At 47.3% G+C, this 23,473-nt stretch overlaps 1 protein-coding gene across 1 annotated transcript; it reads left to right on the forward strand.

Annotated features, from left to right (window-relative positions):
• The first annotated feature begins 3,389 nt into the window (after positions 1–3,389).
• ANKRD35 (ankyrin repeat domain 35) lies at positions 3,390–20,256 on the forward strand. Its single transcript, XM_007948268.2, has 13 exons — positions 3,390–3,428; positions 8,933–9,063; positions 9,788–9,876; positions 10,253–10,317; positions 11,964–12,021; positions 12,216–12,286; positions 12,606–12,712; positions 14,099–14,283; positions 15,046–15,083; positions 15,258–17,261; positions 19,010–19,099; positions 19,548–19,613; positions 20,194–20,256. Exons 1-13 carry the CDS (start codon positions 3,390–3,392, stop codon positions 20,254–20,256), a joined length of 3,006 nt encoding a protein of 1,001 aa, XP_007946459.1.
• Positions 20,257–23,473: the final 3,217 nt, after the last annotated feature.

Here is a 23,473-nt window from a genome sequence, read left to right on the forward strand (position 1 = left end):
CTATACCTGAGAATAGTGGTCTGTCTGGCCTGACGAGGCAGGGACAAGAAGGACCCTATGTGTCTAAAGAGGCAGGTCTGTGACAGATTTGATTTCTACCATTAGCACTTTAAGTTAATCAGTTGATTTTGTGGCAAGTTGGTGAGAGAGTTATTTTGTGACAAGGGTGGCAGGGGTGGGGGGTTATCTATAATAGCTTTCATAGTGTTTCACATAGGCTTTACCCTGATCAACCTTCTTGGAATATCCTGTTTCTGGGGCTGGGACTGAGGTTAGGAATATGTTCACAGACCTCCCCTTATTATTTCAGTAGCCCCCAAAAAGAATCCCGAGGTGGCATAGTTAAGTGTTTGACTGCTAGCTGGTTGGTAGTTCTAACTCATCCAGAGAAGCCTCAGAAGACAAGCCTTGTGATCTGTTTCCAAAAGGTCACAGCCTTGAAAACCCTATGAAGCACAGTTCCACTTTGACACTCATGGAGTTGCCCTAAGCTGGAATCAACTCAAGGCAACTAACAACAAAGTCCCTAAAGGGAGGTGGATTTCCTTGAGGACTGGTTCATCTGATTCTTTATCCTTATGTTTTTAAAAAATAACATTTTATTGAAATATAATTTATGTATAGTGAAATACACAGAACTAAAGTGACATGGATCAATGCATATATATATATATTTATTTTTTTTTTTATTTTTTTGCAGTGCTCCCTCCTCTCCCCTCCTCCCCACCCCTGGCAACCAACAAAGAAAAGTTTTCCTCCATATATAAACCTTTCCTTGACTTTTTAAAAAAGTACTTTGAGTATTTCTCTCTACCTAGAGATTCTTCTCTCCATCCCTTAGCTCCAAGATGGAGCTTTCTCTAATCCCAATTTATGTTTCAATAAACCCATTTCCTTTGGAGCAAAGCCAGTTTGAGAAGCAACTATAGCAAACCCCCCCCCACACACACACACACAAACACACCTCCGCCCCCGAGTGTTCCTTTCTTTCTTCTTTTTGTTGCTCTTTCTCTCTCTCTCTTCATTCTGTCGTTTATTCACTCATCCATCAGTCATTAATTACATAGTATGTGCCAGACAAGGGGAACAATATGAAACACAACTCCTACCTTCAGTGGAGCTTTCAGACTAAGATGGGTTAGGAAGAAAGGCCTGGTGATCTACTCGAAAAAATCAGTCAACAGAAACTCCAAGGAGCACAACAGTCTGATCAGCAACGCATTATGAGCACAGCTCTGGTGGTTAGTGCCTAAGACATTTGACTGCTAACCAGAAGGCTGGTGGTTCAAACCCACCAGCCACTCCTCGGAATGAAGGTTGCCATGTTCCATAGTGATACCGCCTCGGAAACCCAAGAAGGGGTCTCTATGAGTCAGGTCTGACTTGATGGCACATAACAACAACAACCTGACTGGGCAGCATTTTCTTTCTTCGTGCATGGGGTCACCATGAGTCAGAGACTGACTCAAAAGTTCAAAGAGCCCAGTCTAGCTGGGGAAACAAACTTGTAAACAAATGAATGGCAAACACAGAAAGGAGTATGTCACACACAAGGTGCACTCTGTTGGGCAGAGGGTGTCAGGGGTGTAGGGGAAGCTTTACAGAAGAAATATTTGGCCTCCAGGGCCCATCAAGCGTGAGAAGAGGCTTTCCAGGGAGTTTAAATCACCAACAGCAACCAAAACCCACTGCCGTGGAGTCGATTTCAATTCAGTGACCCTGTAGGACAGAGTAGAAAAAAAAATTGCCATCCAGTAGGGTCCGACTCATAGTGAACCCTCCTTGGGTTTCCAAGGTGGTATCACTACGGAAGTAGATTGCCCAACTTTCCAAGGAGTGGCTGGTGGGTTTGAACTGCCAGCCTTCTGGTTAGCAGTCTAATGCCTTGGGCACTATGCCACCAGAGCTCCCAGGACAGAGTAGAACTACCCCGTAATGTTTCCAAGGCTGTAATCTCTGCAGAAGCAGATTGCCATATCTTTCTCTTGCAGAGTGGCTGGTGAGGCGGTTGAGGTCGATTTGCAGCTGAGAGCTTTAATCACCACGCCACCAGGGCTCCTTCAGCAACTGAAAAGGGAATTATAGATTGGAAAGGCTGGAGCATTGGATTCTTTGGGAGAAGTAGTAAGAGATGACATTGGACAGGAAAGCAGGGTCCAGCTCCTGAAAAACCTAAAAACCAAACCCATTGCCATCTAGGAGCTCTGGTGGCATCTAGTTAATCCCGAATCATAGCGACCCTACAGGACAGAGTTGAACTGTCCCATAGGATTTCTAAGGCTGCAAATGTTTACCGAAGCAGACCGCTTCATCTTTCTCCCCCAGAAGCTGGTGGGACCAACCTCCGACCTTTTGGTTAGCAGCTGGATGCTTTAAACACTGTACCACCAGGGCTCCAGCAGCTCCTGAAGGAGCTGGTAAACTGTTAAGAACTTTGGACTTTATCCTGTAGAGTTTCATATGCATTTTAGTGGGCTGCTCTGACCGCAAGGTGGAGAATAGAGAGATCAGATCAGCCTGGTGCAATGGTTCGGACAAAAATTGCTGAACATCTGAATCTAAAGAGCAGTGAAGATAGTGGAGACAATTTTTTGTGGGGAGTAGGAGTTGCGAGTTAAAATAAAAATTCTCTGCTCCTCCCCACTCTTTCTTTTCTAAACTGCGTTAGAAAGTTGAGCCTGATGTTTACCTCAGGTTTTGTCCCCCAGGGCGCGCACGGTAGGTGCGTTAACCGCGCGGTCTTCGGCTCAGCACCGCAATCCCTTGGTGCTTCCAAACTGCTGCCTTCACATTCTCTTTTGTGCCTGGGTTTTTGGCTAGGGAATGTGAGAAGGAGGCAGAGGTAACTAAGTGAACAAAGGTCCCTGGAAAAATAAACGCGACCCATCCACCAGTGGTTAAAACGACAGTTGATTAGACGGGAGCCGACTGGGAGGACCAGGGACTGAGCCCGCCTCCTGCGGTGTCTCCTGGATGGGCGGGCTGAGACACGGTTGGAGGCGGAACCGCAGCCTGGACCCGCCGGCGGGGGCCGGGGCCGGGGGAGGAGTTTCTGCCGGAGCCCGCCAGGCCCTTCTTTGATTGAGCAGGTCCGAATGGGAGGCGGGTTCAGTTTGGGAGGGTAAGGTTTGGGGCCAGTCCCCTGCAGCAGCCGAGGACTGCGGGCTTTTTTTTTTTTGCCTCTGCAGGGGTGGGACAGGGCTAGGGGCGGAGTATTAAGCCCTGCTTTCGGGTTCTCGCTTCTAACCCGGCGAGGCGGATCCTGGGGCGGGGCCCGCTCTGCTTTTGACAGCTGTTTCTTTTACAGCCTGAGCTGAGTCTGGTGGGTTTGGGAACCTGTGGCCTCGCTGTCCGCGCGTCCCCGTTCCCCCGTGGCCCTGGCTCTGGCCATGAAGCGCATCTTCTCCTGCTCCAGCTCACAGGTGTCGGTAGGTGTCCAAATGTCTGGAGGGATGGGAATGAGGCTGGGTTTTCTAGCCCTGTGGTAACCGAAGTCCTGAGTCCCATCTCAACACACCATCGCCTTTTTTTCTTTATTGGTCTTTCCAGCTCTTCCGCTCCCGCAGTGCAGCCCGGCAGCCCTGCCTTCCTCAAGACTCTGCTCTGCAGCCTCTTACTCGCCTCCTAACCCCTACTCTCCCGTAGCCCCTTCTTGCCCTCCTAACTCCTACACCTCCAACTGGTGGTGTGTTTCCAGCATCCCATGCCTTCCCCGAGGTCTTATCCCTTATTTCTATTCTGTCTCCCAGTACTGAACCACCCTCAGCATCTGTCCCATCCCCAGCTCCCAACTCCACTCTATCCCCTCTCTAGTCCTACCCTGCTCCATAGCGCCATCTTCCAGCCTTGCCCTGTTCTGGCAAACTTGCCCTTGCATATGGCCCTATCCTTGCTGTTTCCTGTCAGTCCAACAAGTATTCTAGTCCTGTGCCTTTCCCCAGTTCTTCACAGAGTCTTCCCTGCCCTTGCCCCCTTCCTACCCCATGGCACTCCCACTCCCATTCTCTCACTAGCACTGCTGGCCCTCAGACATCACTCCGAACATCTTTCCCATTGGAAAACCTCTTTTCCCTTCTCCTATTCTCCCCTCTGACCTCTGCCTTTCTCTGCCCAGTGGTCACCCAATCTAATTTTTTCTCTTTTGCTGGGACCTCCTCCTGCTTGCTTTCTGTGGGTTAATCTTGCAGTCTGGCCAGCCTGACAGGCGCTGCCAGAGGACACACAGTTGCTTGGCCGCTTCCCAAGTAACTGGGTGAGTTGCCTGCAGAATCCACCCCAGCCAATTTGCTGTGGTGTCTAGTCATCAGACTGGTTCTTGGGCCGGTCAGGGTCTTCTGTCTGCTTTCCTGCAGAACCTTCCTTCACCCTAAACCCTCACTGAATTGTTTAGGTCTTGTTCTCTCTACTTCCTGGAATGAGTTGGGGAAAGGTAATGGTGAGAGGTGAAGAGAATATGATAGACTCACTCTGAGGGTTCCCGGTCAAAGTCACTCCACATGCTCTCCCAGAACAAAACACAAGAAAGAGTACAGAAGAGGTAGGTAGCTGAGGGAGGATGTAAGCTTCTCCTTTTCTGAAGATCTCTTACAAAGAGACACCCCCTACCTTGGGATGTAATTTTCTGTGGAGGTTTGGATTATGGTTCATTTAGAAGTGAATTAGCCAGCTTACTCTAGCAATATTGCTTAGTTTAACCTGACTTAGTGGTGTCCCTCATAAGCAAACATGAAATGCTCACTTAGCTCACTTTTCCACAGAAGCCTGGAAGTGAGCTATGAGGCAAGAGTGGGAACTCTGTTGAGGCCTGTCCTTGGCCCATTTACATTTACTTCTCCACTTAGTTTCCACACATTAATCAACCAGTCAAGAGGCATTCACTGATAGGTACCAGAAGCTGAAGGTACTGGGACTCTGTCTTACCTCATAACAATTTTCTTACTCATGTAGGCTCTTCTCTAGTTTCTGAAAGTACTCAAATTCTCCCTCCCTTTCAGAAGCTTGGTGGAGCCTTTCTGTTCCTTAGGAATGAGAAAACTAGTCCATCCTTCCTGATTTTCCAATCCCTGAGCTATAGGGAAGGAGCTCGGGTGGCATAATGGTTAAGGCATTTAGCTGCTAACCAAAAGTTCAGCAGTTCAAATCCACCATCCTTGGAAACCCTGTAGGGCAGTTCAACCCTGTCTTATAGGGTCACTATGAGTTGGAATAGACTTGATGGCAGTGGGTTTGATTTTCTGGCTGTAGGGTTTCCTCATTCAGGCAGGTATCACAGAAAACTTGAAAATAGGACATTTTCAGCTACAAATTTTTACCTCGTGAAACTTCCCCACACTTCGAATCGTAAATTCTTCCATTCCTTTTGTGACCAACCACTTTGGACCGTTTGTCAGAGAAGTAGAGTGACAGCCTTCTCGGCCAAACCCCAAATCTGGCTTCCCAGTCATGCTGGAAAATTGCCTGTCCCTATTCCCACCCATAGGTCCAGAGCCCTGTACCCTCAGTCTGAGATAAAGACTGAAAAAGCAGTGATTATTTAAAAATTAATCTGTTATCCAGAATATAGGAAGTTCAACCAACAAATAAACTAAAACTAGCTCCTCTAATCCCATTTTATTTTAGTCTATTGAAGGATGTTTTTTGAAGTGTCTCATGTATTAGCTTACTTGGCCTATGTGGGAAGTAGACCAGGAAATCGCTTTAGATGGTTGACACTGGACTAGCTTAAAGGAATATTTATTGCATTGAAAAAACAACTGAGAGTCAGATCCTGGTTTTTCAGGGCAGCCTTCCTCTTGCTGTTCACCTGGTACTCTTTTCTCTACTCATCCCTTTGGATAGGATGCTAATTCGTACACAGCTGGAGATGAGAGGCTCATTTACTTCTACAAAGTTTATCTTGGCCACAGAAATGCACAGCTTGCCCTCATTTTAAGTGTGCTGATTAGTTTGGGGATTGCTCCCTTGAGGCTGTGATGGTAACCCAGTGCCTTCTTTCTAAGGAGTTGGGGTGAGACAGAGGCTGAATCTTGAACTTGGGACGATCCTTCTGTTCACCACCCCATCTCTTCAGAGATCTGGCTATTTGTATCCTTTCTGAACTCTTAGAAAAACGAGATTATAGAAAGCAAATTGGATGGATTATTCACAGGCCGATATAAACAAGATCCCTTTCTTCTACTTCCCTGGCTGGGAATTCTGAGCTCGAGGACACCCAAAATGTGTTCGGCAAGACAAGGAAGAATGACGATTGGAGTTAACATTTACTGTCACCTACTATGTGAAGACACTATGCTAAGTGCTTTGTTGACACACAAATATAACCCCCACAGAAGCAGACTGCCATCTTTCTCTTGAAGAGCAGCTGAAGGGTTCCAACTGCCAAGCTTCAGTTAGCAGCCAAGCACTTAACCACTGTACCACCAGGGCTCCTTAGAAAGGTTGTTACTTGAAATTTGGGCAGGGATAGAAAGTGGTAGAGTCAGGATTTTAAACAAAAAACTTCAAGTCAAGCTCAGCTGATAGCCATGCCATGAGATGGAAGTGTAGTTCTAGCTGTCTGCTTTTTCTGGGGGTAAACTCGCCCCCCAGGGTATTGAATAGTGTGTTCTTACATCTCAGAGTCTGTTGTAATGTGCAGTCATTTTGCTTATTTTGTCCTTTGAGAATTAATTTGTTTGGAGACTATTCTCCCAGCAGGGAGTAGCGTCTGAGGGTAGGTGAATTTGCCCTGAAGGCAGTCTTAGACCGTTTATCTAGAAATTAACTAATTTCTTCCATAACTCTGTAATAGTGTAGTGCCATGGTGAGAACTGGGATTGGATGTCAAATGGCCTGGGTTCTAATCCCAGTTTTACCACTATTTTGTAGTATGACTCTGGACAGTTATCTCACCTCAGTGTGCTTCAACTTCTGTCATATAGATAATATCATCCCTAACTACTTTCTAGGGATGTTGAGAGGCTAATTGAAATAGCACTTGGAAGGATTATGGGAAATTACAAGTGCTGTACAGGAGTATGACCTCAGAATCCGTTTGCATTGGATAACTTTATGGTCTAGGCAATTACACTCTTTCCTGTTGATGATTAATTTGCCCTGGTTATATAAACAGTATTTGGAAATGAGTTATTGGGCTTCCATAGACCCTACTTTTCTCCACCTCCTCCCATGGCCTCTTTCTTGTTAGGATCACATCTCATAAGATGCGATATGTGCTACCAATCCCTTACCACTTCCTGTTTTGTTATAAGGATGCCATACATTTGTAAGGCTCTTTCTAGTTTACAAAGAGATTTTATATATACATTAGCTCATTTAATACAACATGATGAGGTACTTATTATTACCCACATTTTATAGAGGAGGAAGTAGGCTAGAGGTGTTTAGTGGTACTCTAGGTCACAGAGCTGAGAAAGTAGCTCAACCAGGCCCTGAACCTAGGCCAGCTGACGAAATATTCATGTAGGACCCTTTCACCCGACCACAGATCTTTGCATCTCTTCTTCCTCTCTTTGCTCTTCTTAGGGCCAAACCAGGCTTTCCTGTGCTTTCAGCCCTGGGTGTTTTCACACAGCTCTTTCATGCCCTGTAGTACTTCAATTATTCTAATTACCCCACTGCCAACAAAATTCAAGCCAGAATGATAGAACAATGCAGCCCAGGTGTGGTTGTCACCTGGGACAGCTGTTCCCTGCCAGGGAAACTAGGAGGGAGGAGAGGGGAGAGGAGAGAAAGGAGCTGCGTCTTGCTGCCTCCTCAAGAATAGCCAGGGTCCTACCTTTGCTTTCTGTTGTTGTCATGAATGGAGAAGGGAGATTAGCTAAAGAGCTTGGAATAAAAAACCAAAACCAAACCCACTGCCATTGAATCTGTTCAACTCATAGTGACTCTCATTGGGTTTTCAAGGCAGTAAATCTTTATAGAAGTAGATTGCCCAGCCTTCTTTCCATGGAGTAGCTGATGGGTTTGAACTGCCGACCTTCTGGTTATCAGTTAAATGCCTTAGGTGCTGCGCCAGCAGAGTGCCTTAAGGAGCACAGTATATGAGGTAGGAAAACAGAAACTCTGTGCTCCCTCTGCCAGTTCTGGGGCCCAAAGCCAATAGGAAGAGGTGGTATAGCTAGGTATGGCCTCCTGGCTGTGACCTGAAACTAGGTGCTTTGGCTTAGTTCTCAAATTGTTGCTGTTGGGTGCCATCAAATCAACTGAGACTCACAATGACCCCATGTGACAAAGTAGAACTGCCTCATAGGATTTTTAGGCTGCAATAACCGAGGACAGAAAGCAGAGCAGCATGGGGAGGTGAGAGGCAATGAAAGCCCAGAGTGGTCAGGTTGGTTCCACTTGGTGCAGGAGACCTAGAGAGCAAAAGGAAGAGGAGTCATGGTTAGGATTGCTCTGCAGTTGGGCATCTAACCAACACCAATCATCATAATCATAATGATGATAAAAAGAAACTTGAAATACTATGCATTCAACACTCATCAATGGTTTTTATTTAGTCATCCAGGCACATTTTTTGGCCCAGAGTTGACGATAACTGACAATAGTTCTTGGTGGCCTATCTTGGTGACTATTTAATTGGTCCACCTAAGAAGAACTAGGGAGCTCTGGTAGCATAGTGGCTAAGGCACTTGACTGCTAACCAGAGGGCTGGCGGTTCAAACCTACCAGCCACTCCTCGGAAGGAAGATGGGGCAATCTACTTCCGTAGTGATACTGCCTCGGAAACCCAGGGAGGGGTCGCTATGAGTCGGGTCCGACTTGACGGCACATAACAACAACAACAAGAAGGACTAAATGATCTGTGCTGAGTTACTTAAGGAACTTTGAAGGATGTCTTTTTCCTTTGTGTGGCATCCTGACCATCTCCTTGTCTTTCTCCGTTCTATTCTTACCCCTCGTATTCACACAATTTGTGGTTCTGGACCAGGTGGAGAGATGGAACCGCCATGATCAGAAGCTGCTGGAGGCAGTACAGCGGGGGGACGTGGGGCGTGTGGCTGCCCTGGCCTCCAGGAAGTCAGCCCGACCCACCAAGCTAAACTCAAATGGCCAGTCCCCGTAAGTAAGTCCTCCTGACCCCACCCCTGGTATGTGGTTCCCTTTCAATCCCCAAACTTCAATATGATGTAGGACCAGGGAATACCTACAACTTCAGAGGAGCCCCTTTTGTTGTCTTAATTAACAAACATATCAATAAATCTGCTGTGTATCAAGTGCTATGCAAAATGAAGGAAGAAGATACTGGCCCTGACTTCCATCCATCTCCTAATACTGGCCTAACAAGGACATAAAGCCCACTAAACAAACAGTAAACTAATACATACATTAAATAAAGACTAGTATTTCTTCATTTCACAAATAGGAGGGTGTGTATGCTTGGGAAATTAGGAATGAAATAGTAGCCATGGGAGGCACATGGCTAGAGGGAGTGGTGTTATCTCTTATCTCTGCCCAAGTCAGCCTTCAAATGTCCAGCTTTCTGCTCTGCTCTGAGTAGCTCTTTCCATGGCACTTCCAGCTCTGTTGAGGGTCCTGTGCTCAGAGAGCAGATAAATTATGTGTTCCCTGGACATTCCTGCTATAGTCTGAGATTCCTTAAGACCTGCAGTTCTTATTTCTGTCTTCACCTCTAGCTTCCTCTGACTTTATCAGAAGTCAGACTCTCTGCATTTGGGACTGGCTTTGGGTTGGGAGAACATGGCAGGAAGAACTGATTAGGATTCTCCCACTCCTCATCCCCTGGACCCTTCATCCTTCTGTGTCTCGGCCCCGATTCTGGCAGGTTTCATCTGGCAGCCTCTAAAGGCCTGACAGAGTGTCTGACTATACTGCTTGCAAATGGGGCCGACATCAACAGCAAGAATGAGGACGGTGAGTGAGACGAGCAGCAGAGTACTCTGCTTGCTTCTCCCTTTGTATCAGCAGTAGGGGCCATTGCTGGGCCCTGCTGGAGGTTTTAACTATGGCCCCCTGCTTATCCCCTCAGTAAGTCCCGGTTGGTTAGCATCCCTCCAGGGGTTCCCTTCCCTGCAAGTAGGGCGCACCCCACCCTTTACCCCACCCCCACTCCCACCTTCACCATAGGTACCAGGCATTCGGGGAACAGGATTTTCTGGCCCCATGTGGCAGAGAGTTTCTCTCTCTAATCTCCCTCTGATTATCTGTGCGTCTCTTGCCTTCCTTCCCTGTGAGTCATAAGTATGCATGGGGCCACCCACCCTCCTTCTCTCCCACTGTCTCTTTTCAGGAAGCACCGCCCTACACTTGGCCACCATCTCCTGCCAGCCCCAGTGTGTTAAGGTCCTGCTGCAAGTAAGAGCAACCCCTTGATACCACTCCTGTGAAGGGAAGACATGGACCAGAGTCTCCCTACCTTGTCTTGTAGTTATAAGCAATATTTGGCCAAATGTGCCCCTCTCACCCCCAGTAAATGGGCTGGTAATAATTTATTCATGAACCTTTATTTAACACCTACGTAGCGCCTAAGGCATTTGACTGGTAACCAGAAGGCTGGTGGTTCAAATCCACCAGCCACTCCCCGGAAGGAAGGTTGGGCAAGCTACTTCTGTAGTGATACTGCCTCAGAAACCCAAGGAAGGGTTGCTGTGAGTCGGATTTCACCCAATGGCAATGCATTTGTTTTGTTGTTTTTTTTTTTGGTTGTGTTCCAGGCACCAATTTCAATACTGCCTTTAAGGGCAGGCCACAGAGCAGAGTTGCCAGGGCCTATCTGGCAGTCAGTCAATATGCATATATTGAGCGTCACCATTTGCAGAGCTACTGTAGACACCAACTGCCATGATGATGGGCAGGTGGAAGGAGGGCTGTTGTTAGTTGCCAGGGAGTTGATTCCAACTCGTGGTGACCCCATGTGTGCAGAGTAGAACTACTCCATAGAGTTTTCAAGGCTGTGACCTTTTGGAAGCAGGTTGCCAGCCACCTTCCAAGGCATCTCTGGGTCAGCTTTGCACTGCCAATCTTTCAGCTGGTAATTGTGCCCTTAACTGTTTTTACCACCCTTGATCTCTGGAAGGAGGGCCAAAACCAAACCAAACCGACTACCAGAGAGCCAAGTTCGACTCATAGTGATCCTGTATAACAGAGTAGAACTGCCCCCAATAGGGTTTCCAAGGCTGTAAATCTTTATGGAAGCAGACTACCTCATCTTTCTACCAGGGAGAGGCAGGTAGGTTCAAATTGCCAACTTTAAGGGTAGCAGCTGAATGTGTTAACCATTATGCCACCAGAGCTCCTTGGAAGGAGGACAGAGTTATTCAAATTAAACCAAAGCCCTACAGTCTGCTTTTGAAGAGTTTATTATCTAGAAGCACAGAGGAGAAATATACATGTGAAATGATATGTGGACAACTTAAAAACTAAATCCTCAAAAGTAAGAAGGCATGTTGTTGTTGTGTGGTGTCAAGTCGGCCCCGACTCATAGTGACCCCTCCTTGGGTTTCCGAGGCAGTATCACTATGGAAGTAGATTGCCCAACCTTCCATTTGAGGAGTGGCTGGTGGATTTGAACCGCCAACCTTCTGGTTAGCAGTCAAGTGCCTTTAGGCACTATGCTACCAGAGCTCCCTAAGAAGGCATAGACTACTCCAATAGGCCACTGGGGAAATGATTATCCTGCTTTTGTTCTTCCCAGCCGTTTCCAAGAGTCCCCAGTTATGATCCTACAGTACCAGCCATGGACTCAAGTGTTATTTTCCGTAACATTTATTTATTTATAGTCTAATTTTTCTTAGGCCCCAGGTTTAGGAACTAGGGCTAAAATATAAGGCTGCCTGTAATCTGCAGGGAATTGACTAGACTTGTCTCATAGTTGGCATTCCCAAGTGTCATGGTCCTTCTACCACTCCCCACATCACATGGAAGTTGATGACCCAACAGGCTGTGTAGGATGGGGATGTTAATACCAAGCTCCATGCTCCTTCCCTTGTGACTATTTGCAGCATGGTGCCAATGAAGATGCTGTAGATGCAGAAAACCGCAGTCCATTGCACTGGGCAGGTGTGTACCAAGGGACTGGCTGCAAGAGGGCTGCAGGGGCAGTAGAGTGGGAAGGAGAAAGGGATGATGACATGTGGTAGGAAGGGCAGGCCAGAGTTGACTGCTGAAATGGTCAGAGGGGATGCTGATTCATAGTCTGAGCAGGTATCTTTCCTGCTTCCACCTTAAACTAACCATCCCTCAACCCTTCCCAGCCTCCTCTGGTTGTGCCTCAAGCGTGCTTCTGCTTTGTGACCATGAAGCCTTCCTGGACGTTCTGGATAATGTAAGTATCAAATAGGCAGCTGGGTAGTGCTCTGTACAGGGAGGCTGCTGCTCTCTCTGGGCCTGATTGGCCAAGTTCCATGACCAGGGGCTGGACAGCACCACCCCCTCCTCTTCCTTCTTCCAATCTCCTTTTCTTCCTCACAGAGGGCCTGCCAGGTCTTGTTCTGGGGGGGCTCCTAATCCTCTGAAAGGGAGCATTTAGCCCCAGGCTCTGGCCTTATTTCTGGAGAGGTGTGAGGAAAGGGGAATTGGTAGGACCGTGTCAAGTCCTGGGTCTCCATGGTTTTTCATAAACCCCCTTCCTACAATCTGTGCAGGATGGACGGACGCCCCTGATGATTGCATCGCTGGGTGGTCATGCAGCTATCTGCTCCCAGCTGCTGCAGAGAGGTGCCCGAGTTAACGTCACAGACAAGGATGACAAGTGAGCACCCCCATCTTCCCTTACCAATTTCCAGATGTTGATCAGTTTAGACAGGAGCATTGGGGAAAGTGTGTGTGTGTGTTTTAAGGAGGAAGGTGTGTTGATTTCTGTGATCTTGGGCGCTTCTTTCCTTCCTAGTGGTGATTCAGAAGGGCTCTGCCTGCTGTTTTTCTATTTTCTTCTTGGGGAGTGGAAGAAGTTTTCCTTATACTGTACTCTTCAGTTGTTATTGTTGCCATTACCATTCTTCTAGCATAGATATAACGCCAGAAATAAAATTGATATCTCTGGACCCATTGACTTAATTTACTGGTTTTCTAACTATCTTCTAAGCAACGGAATCCTTTAAAAACAAACAAACAAAAAATATATGCAGAACTTTAATTCATAAAACAGATAAAAATAGAGACTTTCCGCAGGGGACACCAAGCTCAATTGGCATAACATACTATACAAAACATTGTTCCACCTCCTACTTTGGCGAGTAGTGACTGGGATTTTAAAAGCTAGCAAGCTGCCATCTAGATACAACAACGGGTCTCTCCTCATCAAGAAGAAAGAAGAAAACCAAAATTAATGGAAACAGTCAGTCCTAGTGACTGGTACACCATCCAATCTGCAACCTGTACAACTATGAGACCAGAAGAATTAGATGGTGCCCAGCTACCACTGTCATCCACTTGGAAGGGATGTAGGAGATCCTGCATAGAGAGGGAGAACAATGTGGAACAAAACTCAAAATCATTTGGAGGCAAAAAAAAAAAAAAAAAGAAGAAGGTGGGGACCAGGTTTGCTGGTCCAATAGAGCCTGGTGTAACCACTGAGACTACGGCCCCTAGCTGCCCTTCAGGTCTGGAATTGAACCCACACCTGTGGTTTCCAGCCAAACAAAGTACAGGCATGTGAGTTAAACATTTACCTCAAGTAGACACATGCCATGAAGAGAACAATCATGGGAGAAGGAAGGGCTGCTTATGCACAGGGAGATAGCTCAGGGTGCAGAAGAGTAAGGAGGGATGGACACTGGGAAGAGGTAACTATGGGGAGGAAGTGGGAGGGGAGCTGTTGCATTGTAAATTTTGGTCAATGACATGAGACAAAGTATATGTGAACTGCTGTATGAAAAGTGTATTTACTCTGTAAATCTTCACCCAAATCAAAATAAAATAAATATAAAAAAAAAAAAATAGAGGCTTTCCAGTTGCTCCCATGCTTCCTTGACTGCTGTGGCTCCAAGGAACTTTTTGAACGTTTTGGTCTCATCTAATGCTTTGTCATTGATAGTCTCTTGTTCTGATCCCACTAAGTAAGCCTGACTGAGTGGAATTTTTGGAACATGGATTCCTGGATTCCATGGAGAAAGCTCAGATTTGTCCTAACCCACAGATCGGCTTTGATCTTGGCCTGTGAGAAAGGCAGCGCTGAAGTGGCTGAGCTCCTCCTGAGCCACGGAGCAGATGCAGGGACAGTGGACAGCGTGGGGCATGATGCCTTGCACTATGCTCTGCACACTCAGGACAAGGCACTATGGAGACTGTTACGGCAGGCTGTGAACCGGCGACGGCGGGGAGGTAAAGCCGATTCCCTTTTGTAACTTCTTCAAGTTTCTCTGCTATAGCCTTAGACTCAAAGAAGTTTCTTGGAATCCCATTTGTTCCCATGGAAAAATTTTAGATGACAAATAGTTGTCACCTTAGTTGAGAGTTTACTTATTTAGTGCTGCTGTTATGAGATGATCCCAAATTCCCAAAGGCATAGTCACAAAATTCCTTAATACAGCTTTGTCTCTCACGGAGGGTGGCTCTGGGTGGTGCTTCTGTTAGTATTTATTAGTTGTAATTTTACATCTATTTGAGTGATTTGCTGGCCAATCTCTCTTTGCTCTACTAGATTGGAAACTACTCAGATCACAGACCATTTCTATTTTGCTTACCATTGAGGTCCCAGTGCCCATTACCAGTACCCGGCACAAAATAACCAAACCAAACCCACTGCCATTGAGTTGATTCCAACTCATAGTGACCCCCACTGGGTTTTGGAGGCAATAAATCTTTATGGAAGTAGATTGCCCTGTCTTGCTTCCACCTGGCACATAATAGGTGCCCCAAAAATAAATGAATGAAAAGAAATGAATGAGCTGGCCTGTCTCTGGGACAGGAAACCAAAGTTTCTGGACAGTTAGGGGCCCATTGAACATGGGTAGCCCTTGACACCAGGAAGTCATTTGTGGTGAGGAGTATGATACTGAGTAACTCTGAAGACATGTTTAGGCCAGAAAACCCATAACACAGGATATAGCTCCTCTCTCATTTTCCCCATATATTTTCTTGTAGGTCAGGTGCTAGTTCAACACCCAGATCATGCATCCCAGGTAAGACCCTAAGCACTTCCCTTTTCACTTCTGACCCACCCCAAGCTATCCCACTGGGACATTTCCCAGGCAGTGGGCCCTGGGATAGCAAGACGATTAAAGAGAAGAAAGATCCTCCTCTTCTAGGCTCAGCTAGCTGCATGGCTTCAGCTCATTACTCTGATTTCTATCTAGGCCTCTCCATCTGAGCCCCAGGTGGGCTCTCCACCTAAGAGCCTATGGAGAGCAGAGCCCGAGGAGGAGCAGGAAGAAGAGGAAGATGAAGATCCATGTTCAGAGGAATGGAGGTGGAAGTATGAAGAGGAGCAGAAGAAAGTGTCTCAGTTGGAGCAGGAGCTGGTGCAAAAGACAGATGAGTGTAAGGCTCAAGCTGCAGCCTACTCGGGCCTGGAGAACCAGATTCGAGAGCAGGTGCAGGAGCTGGGGCTCCTCTTGTCCCAAGAGCCTCGAGTGCTGGGAGGGCAAGGCTCTAGTCTCCGGCCTGGAGGGGATGGCATGGAGCAGGGGTGTCCCCTAGACCTATTGGCTGAGCGCATACAAGAGCTAAAGAAGCAACAGCAAGTAGCCACAGCAAACCCAATATTAACTCCTGAGAAGGCCCAGGATTCAGCCCCTAGAGAAATCCAGTGTGAAAACCGTGAACAATCTCAACCAGAACAGGAGCTACTGCAGAACCTAAGGTCTGAGACCATTGGGAAGGCCACAGGACAGCAAGTAACCACCATTGGGGAGCAGGCCCTTGATCCTGATCACACTGACCAACTTCGATCTGGTGAGAAGGAGAGGCCCCAGGCCGCAGGGGCTGAACCAGGAGGTACAGTGGCCGAACCAGTGGGCCCAGCAGCCATGAACCAGCTCCTGCTGCAACTAAGGGAGGAGCTGGCTGCAGTGTGGCGGGAAAAGGATGCTGCCCGGGGGGCTTTGTCAAGACCCGTGCTGGAGGGAGCCTTGGGGACTCCCCGCGCTGAGGCTGCAGCAGCTGCCTGGGAGAAGATGGAGGCCAGGTTGGAGCAGGTGCTGGTGAGGCTGGATAGAGCTAAGGCAGGACTACAGGTGAAACCTGAGGCCCCTGATCAGGAGACCAAAGAGGGAGCCCCAAAGGCAACCTCAGGAACTATCACCAAAGAGAATGAGGGGAAGGAGAAAAAAGCCACTGGGGCCAGAGGGGAGCCTCTAGGAGCTCCTAGAGGGGAGCAGACCCCAGTAGGAGGCCTGCCAAAGGGACAGCTGGAGAAGGAGGTGTCAGCACTGAGACTGAGCAACAGTAACTTACTGGAGGAACTGGGGGAACTGGGGCGGGAGCGTCAGCGGTTGCAGGGCGAGCTGCAGTCCCTGAGCCAGCGGCTACAGCGCGAGTTTGTGCCCAAGCCCGAGGCTCAGGGCCAGCTACAGCAGTTGCGGCGGAGTGTGGGGCTGCTGACAGATGAACTGGCCATGGAGAAGGAGGCCACAGAAAAGTTGCGGAAGCGCCTAGCCTTGCAGAGCAGTGGCCTCCGTGGGTTGTGGGACTGCCTGCCCCCAGACCTAGTGGGCAAGGGAGGTGCCCGGAGCTTAGCAGACGAGCCCCTGGAGGAGCTGCAGGCCTGCATCCGCACTCTCGTGGACAGGCACCGCAAGGCACAGCAGAAGCTGGCTCGGCTGGAGGAGGAAAACCAGCAACTGCAAGGGACCTTGTTCCTACGTGGGGAACCAGAGACCTCCTCAAAGGTCCTAGCATCCCCCCAAGTGGCCGCTCTGGAGCAAGACCTGGGAAAACTGGAGGAGGAGCTGCGGGCCGTTCAGGCCACAATGAGCGGGAAAAGCCAGGAGATCGGGAAGCTGAAGCAGCTGCTCTACCAGGCCACCGAGGAAGTGGCCGAGCTGAGGGCACGGGAGGCAGCCAGCCTGCGGCAGCACGAGAAGACGCGGGGCTCACTGGTAGCTCAGGCCCAGGCTTGGGGGCAGGAGCTAAAGGCCCTACTGGAAAAGTATAACACAGCCTGCCGGGAGATGGCTCGACTCAGGGAGGCAGTGGCCGAGGAGCGCCGCAGGAGCGGGGACCTGGCTGCACGGGCGGCTGAGCAGGAGCGCCAGGCCAGCGAGGTGCGTGCACGCTCGGAGCAGTTTGAGAAGACGGCGGAGCTGATGAAGGAGAAGATGGAGCATCTCATCGAGGCTTGCCGGGACAAGGAGGCCAAGGTGAGCAGATGAGGCAGCCGGGAGAGTATTAGGGAAAGTTCTCTGTGTGTTTGAGGGTCCACATTTTGAACCCACCTATTGGTTAGTCAGATTAATATACCAAAGAGAGCACCAATCATTTGCAGAGACAACACTATGTTCTCCTGGGTCTGAGAGGTTGAGGGTTGAGACTGGAGATGAAGTAAGGTAGAAATAGAAGAAAGAAAGGACCTGGGTACTAAATTCTGGGACTCAGGGCTCAGAAACAGTGTGGTCAGAGGTACCACCTGTGGAGCATTATAGTTTCTAGCATGTCTACTTCAACAGTGCATTTTCCTTGGAAGAGATCTAATAGTATGATGGGTTGTGTGGTTTTGCTGAGTTTCTGAGGCGGTGACTCAGGGACTAATGATGGGTCAGAAGAATAGACTGGGCTACTAGGGTCCTCTCTTCTCCTGCCACCTCAGACTGAGTTCTATCTATCAAAGGATTTCCAGTAGCAAACATTTCCATCAGCATTATCTACTATGATAGATACCTGAGTTCCCTAAGGATTGCTCTAAAAGTGAATGTGAATCTATTTCAAGCTCAGTTTCTGAGAGACAAGGTTTATGAATTCCAAATAATCAACTTAAAATTAAATTTAGTAATTCAAGAACTATCTGTGAAATGAATGAATTCAGAGCGCTTATTAAAATACGTATGCATGATCAAATGTAGAATATTAAAAAACATAAGTGTAAGTTTTACCTAGCGTAGAGTGAATAAAAATAGAAAGAACGTTATATAGGATAGGAATCAGTGTGTGTGTGGGTTAATTACAGAAAGGAGGAATTTTGTGCTAAAAGGAGTTGCAGGAGAAGATGAAAGTATATGTATGGGCAAGAGAAAATATAGTATAGTGGTTAGGAATGTGGTCCCTAGACTGAGATGATCTGAAATTGAATTTCAGTTTCAAAAGTTACTGATTGTCCAATCTTGGACAGGTTATTTAACACCCCCTAAGCCTCAGTTTTCTCATCTTTAAAATGGGGATAATAATAGGGTAGTCGTGGGGATTAGGAACCCTGGTGGCACAGTAATTAAAAGCTTGGTTGCTGACTGTAAAGGTCGGAGGTTGAAACCCACCAGCCAAACCCATCAGCAGCTCTGTGGGAGAAAGATATGGCAGTCTGCTTCTGTAAGAATGTATATGTAGCCTCGGAAACCCTATAGGGCAATCCTACCCTGTTCTATAGTATTGCTATGAGTTGGAATCAATTCAACAGCAGTGGGTTTGGTATTATTATCATTCCTACTACCACTGTTGCTATGGCTGCTGGTTACCATTAACTGCATTTGTGGATCAGTCTCACAAACCACATGAGCTCATGTCCATTTCCCTCAGAGTGAGTTCTATCTATCAAAAGATTTCTAGCAGCAAACATTTCCATCAGTATTATGTACTATGATAGATACCTATCCCAGCCAGAGATAGATGAGGAGCCAGTCTAAAGTTAAGAACATGGACCCTGGAGGCAAAGAGATCTTGGTTCATATAATGCTGTCATCACTTATTAGCTGTATGATTTTGACAAATTATTTAACTCAGGTTGCTTATCTACAAAATATGTATAATAAAATTTGCCTCAGATAGTTGTTTGGAGTATTAAAATAATAATGCATGTAAAAGTATCAAAGGAAGCTGACTATAACCCTGAGTAAAGGTGGGATTTGGGATTAGAAATAACTTGGGTCTCATTGTTCCCTTTCTTTCCTTTTGGCCTCAGATCAAGGAACTGTTGAAGAAGCTGGAGCAGCTTTCCGAGGAGGTCCTAGCAGTTCGTGGAGAAAATGCTCACCTTGCCCTACAGCTGCAGGTATGCTCTGGCCCTCAAGGAAATGGATGCTGAGAGAGAAAGAGGTGGACAGTGGTGGTGATGATGTGTATGTGGGAGAGATTCTGGAAATTACAGAGGGCTAACCAGGTAGTAAAAGGAGCTCTGGTGGCACAGTGGGTAAGACATTTGGCTGCTAACCAGAAGGTCAGTGGTTCAAACCCACCAGGGGTTCTGTAGGTGGCAGATGAGGCAATCTACTTCCATAAAGATTTACAGTCTTGGAAACCCAGTGGGAGTCACTATAAGTTGGAATCCACTTGATGATGGTGGGTTAGCCAGGCAGTGGACCAGGCTGCACTAGTGACGAACCACGGAGTCTATCTGGGCTCTCCTTACTAGTCCTCACCTCAGCATTCCTCATGCTTGTGGGATCTGGGTAATTGTGGGAAATGTAAGCACATGACCTCCCATTGATGCTCCCTTCCAGGATTCCCAGAAGAACCACGAAGAGATCATCTCCATCTATAGGAATCATCTACTGAATGCTGCTCGGGTGAGCATGGGGGAGTTTTGAGGAAGGCAGAGATAGAGTGCTGGCCTAGGGGTATTGCATTTGGGGTCCCTTCCCTTATCTGGACATAGTTACCATTTATTACAGAGCTGGACTTTGGATGTCCCAGTGTAGGTGGCTGGATCTCAAGAGAAACTGTACATGAACATGTTGGAGAAGAGGTGCTTGCCCCTGCCTTTCAATATCCTGATCTATTGGAAGGTCTTTTTCTTTCCCCTTAACTCTTTTTCAGTTTTTTTCCTGAGCAAAACTTATCCTTTGCCAAGGAAGGAGAGGTGAAGGAATTGCCCCTTTCTTCATAATAATGGTAATCACAAAGAATCAAATGCCTGTTCTGTACCAGGTGCTTTGCTTCATATTATGCTTGTAACCCTCATAGGAATCTGGAAAGGAGACATCATTAAGCTTCCTTGTAAAGATAAGGAAACAACCAAGGAGAAGTTAAATACTATAAGTTAGGGCACATAGTAAATATTATTCCCTGATACCACAGAATCTCTCCTTGCCTGAATCCCTATTCTCTGTTCTTCACCTTCTTTTATTTCCTTCCTGCCACCTACAGGGCTACATGGAACAGGATGTATACAATATCCTACTGCGAATCCTCAGCACGCAGGAGGAATAAGGCAGCCCGGGCCCTATGAGGTACAGGATTTCTCTGTTGTGAGTTGTAGGTTGAAGGTGATGAGGGAAGGAGCTTGGGAGAAAGGACTTGGGAAAGAAGGCAGGAAGGGGATTGGAGTCTCCTTTTATCTCTCCTTTTACCCCTGTGAGTGGCTGACACTCAGGAGTACTGTGAGGCATTGAGCATGTGACGTGAGGTCCATGGGAAATCACTGAGTGGAGTCAGGAAGAAGTGAGCAGGTAGACTGAAGAGGGCTCACTTATGGAAACAGAGACTGAAAAGAGGGGTTAGGTGACTCTCCTAAGGCCTGGGGTAGGGAGATGCCAGTGAAAGAGAAATGATGGTAGGATAGTAGGATAAAAATGTTCCCTTGAGTGGAACGCTACAAATTCAAGAATACCACTTCCATGCTTTTCATTCAAACAACAGTCATCCTGCATTCTTTTTTCCACTCTGCAGGTGGCTGTTTTTCTCCATCAAGATAGATGAGGGGCCCTTTAGCATCATGGCATGGGTGGGAGAAGACAGAGGCTGGAAGTATGTCCATTTCACCCTTGAATTTCTTCTTTCAGGGAACAAGAGCATCCCTGGTTGCCAGAGGCTCCATCAGGCTGTGGTAGGTTGTGGGTTGGCCACTAGCCGTGGTGTTGGCAAGGCTTCACTTGACATTGAGGAGCCCAGACCTGAGAACATGGACTCTGGAATCAGCATGAATGGGACCAGAGGAGATGGGGATGGAAGATCTCTGGAAAATAAAGCAGGAGGCAGGATGGTGCTGGGTGTCATTGTTTTGTCTGGAGAAGATGGGTGGGAAGGAACCTCTTTCTTTTTTAAATCACAAATGGTCCCATAAGTTAACAGCTTTCATACTTTAATTATGGTCCATAGTAAAAAATATATCTTAATCCTATGTGTACATATATGAAATAATACCCTAACTATTTCCATTCTGTTCTATAAAAAAGAAAAAAAAATTGATCTTAATCCATCCTCTAGTGGATAGGAGTTATGGTAGCATAGTGCCTAAGGCACTTGACTGCAAACCAGAGGGCTGGCAGTTCAAACCCACCAGCCACTCCTTGGAAGGAAGGTTGGACAATCTACTTCTGTTGTGATACTGCCTCAGAAACCCAAGGAGGGGTCACTATGAGTCGGGTCTGACTCGACGGCATATAACAACAACAACAACAACAACAACAACAACAACAGTGGATGAAGACTCACAGTTTGAAAAACATCCTTCAGTGAAAACAGGAATTGACACTCTTCTTTTTCTCTTCTTCAAATCTTTCTCCTACAGACACAACTTTAATCTTTTTTCTCTGTCTTGGGAATCCTGAGTCCATGACCTTTTTTAAGGAGAAGGAGAAATGGAGAGATCTGGATTTTCTTCAAGATGTACAATCTAAAATATTCTTTCATGTGTCAGACCATATGTCTGTCTAGATGTGAGGGTTTATTTTAACGTGGTCTGTGTTCTGGGTCACAGAGGGGAATGAAAAGTATTATTCCTGGGAAAGGGAGGAAGGAATACTCTGAAGTGGTTTCTTTCCTCTAGTTCCTTCTTAAACTGAAAAAAATGTGTGTTTTGGGGGGTACTTCCTCTGGGTATCCTCCCCTTCATGCTCCTTCACCACCCAGACTGCTAGGTGAGAGTGAGGCAGTGAGTTCCTTCAAAACCTGGAATTAAGGTTCCCTGGGCCTGCACATTGATCCCTTTCCCTTCCTTCTCTCAGCCTGCCCTCTGTTGGGTTATGCTGTGTCAGAAAGCAGTGGTGTGGTGAAAAAAAAAATTGCCTTTCTTTACTTACCAACTCTTTAGAAGCCTTCCAGAAGCATCAGCCTTATGTGGGAACTGAGGCAGGAAAAGTAGGGGAAAGAGGTAGCAAGGACTACAGTGGGGTGGTAGGGAAAGATTTGTCTTAGGCTCAGGCTTCAGCTCTGAAAACTTCTGTATGGAAGATGGCAAACTGAATGGGGTGAGAGAAAGAAGTGGGGGAGGGGCTGCCACGGAAGGCGGGCCCACACGTGGCTGCGGGGCTGGGCTGGCCCCAGGGTTTGTGTAGGAAAAGAGCAGCTGAGGTATATAGATCAAGTCTAGAGAAGGTGCAGCTCGACCTTGGGGTCTGTGTGGGTAGGCACAGGACTGTTCGAAGGCTAGGAAGATGAAGAAGGAGGGATTGAGTGGAGAAGGAGAGAAGGAGAGCAACTGCCCGAGGAAGAGCATCTAAAAGGGCTGAGTGACTGCTATTAGGTAAGGAAAGATCCTCTTCTTATCTGCCTGCTCTTAGAGTTACCAAAGAATATAGGACTGTTGCATTCCTCATTACAGATGGGGTATCTGGTGGGAAGAATGAAGAAACTGCAAAGAGAAGGGTCCAGTGAGTGGGAGGTCATTTGGCTAAGTATGAGTCAGGAAGCAGCCTTCGCTAATGGAAGTCAGGTCTTTGGCTCCCTCCCGGACTCCTGGAATTCTGATTCCCAGATGGCTGGGTTGTGGCAGTGTTGAGTGATGTTAATGCTAGCGTAGGAGTGGAACCTTTTCCAGCTGCTGGCCTTCCCATACAATCTCCCTCTATACAACCCCATGAATTGTGGCCCCAATAACCCCAAGCCCTGGGATTTTCCTTGACTTTATAAATAAATCTTCCACAAAGTAATTCTAACCCTAATGTTTTCCCCTATTGCTCCTGGGCTGGCTGTATAATAGGACTTTAGTAGGGACTTACTACTTCTGCTGACTCTCTCCTTTGTCCCCTAGGCTTCAGAAGTAAGAGTGTGGGTGAGCATGGTAGGGCAGTTGGTGAAACTTGTTGGACCATGATGAGGTTCATACTGTCTTTGCCATCACTCTGAATCTTGCCTGATTTCAGTTTCCCTCCTTTCTTTGTTAATTTATTCCTCAGATATTTAAAAAGTCTACCTTACATCAAGGAGCTTTGGTAGTATAGTGCTTAAGGCACTTGACTGCTAACCAGAAGGCTGGCGGTTCGAACCCACCAGCCACCCCTTGGAAGGAAGATGGGGCAATCTACTTCCATAGTGATACTGCCTCGGAAACCCAAGGAGGGGTCGCTATGAGTCGGATCCGACTCGACGGCACATAACAACCACCACCACCACCACCTTACATCAGGCACTGGGGATGCAATGTGAGCAGCACAGAAGAAGTTTCTTCTCATGGAACTTATATGCTGGTCCAGATTTAGGTGCTTTG

This window comes from Orycteropus afer, unplaced genomic scaffold, assembly GCF_000298275.1.
Source record: "Orycteropus afer afer isolate SDZICR_OR568_19922 unplaced genomic scaffold, OryAfe1.0 scaffold00010, whole genome shotgun sequence".
NCBI classification, from domain to species: domain Eukaryota; kingdom Metazoa; phylum Chordata; class Mammalia; order Tubulidentata; family Orycteropodidae; genus Orycteropus; species Orycteropus afer.

Excerpts from the sequence above, each read along its gene's own strand:
- ANKRD35 (XM_007948268.2), top strand. The coding sequence starts at position 3,390 with ATGAAGCGCATCTTCTCCTGCTCCAGCTCACAGGTGTCG. Across the intron at positions 12,713-14,098 it reads GTCACAGACAAGGATGACAA|ATCGGCTTTGATCTTGGCCT; the intron begins GTGAGCACCCCC and ends CCTAACCCACAG. Across the intron at positions 15,084-15,257 it reads ACCCAGATCATGCATCCCAG|GCCTCTCCATCTGAGCCCCA; the intron begins GTAAGACCCTAA and ends ATTTCTATCTAG.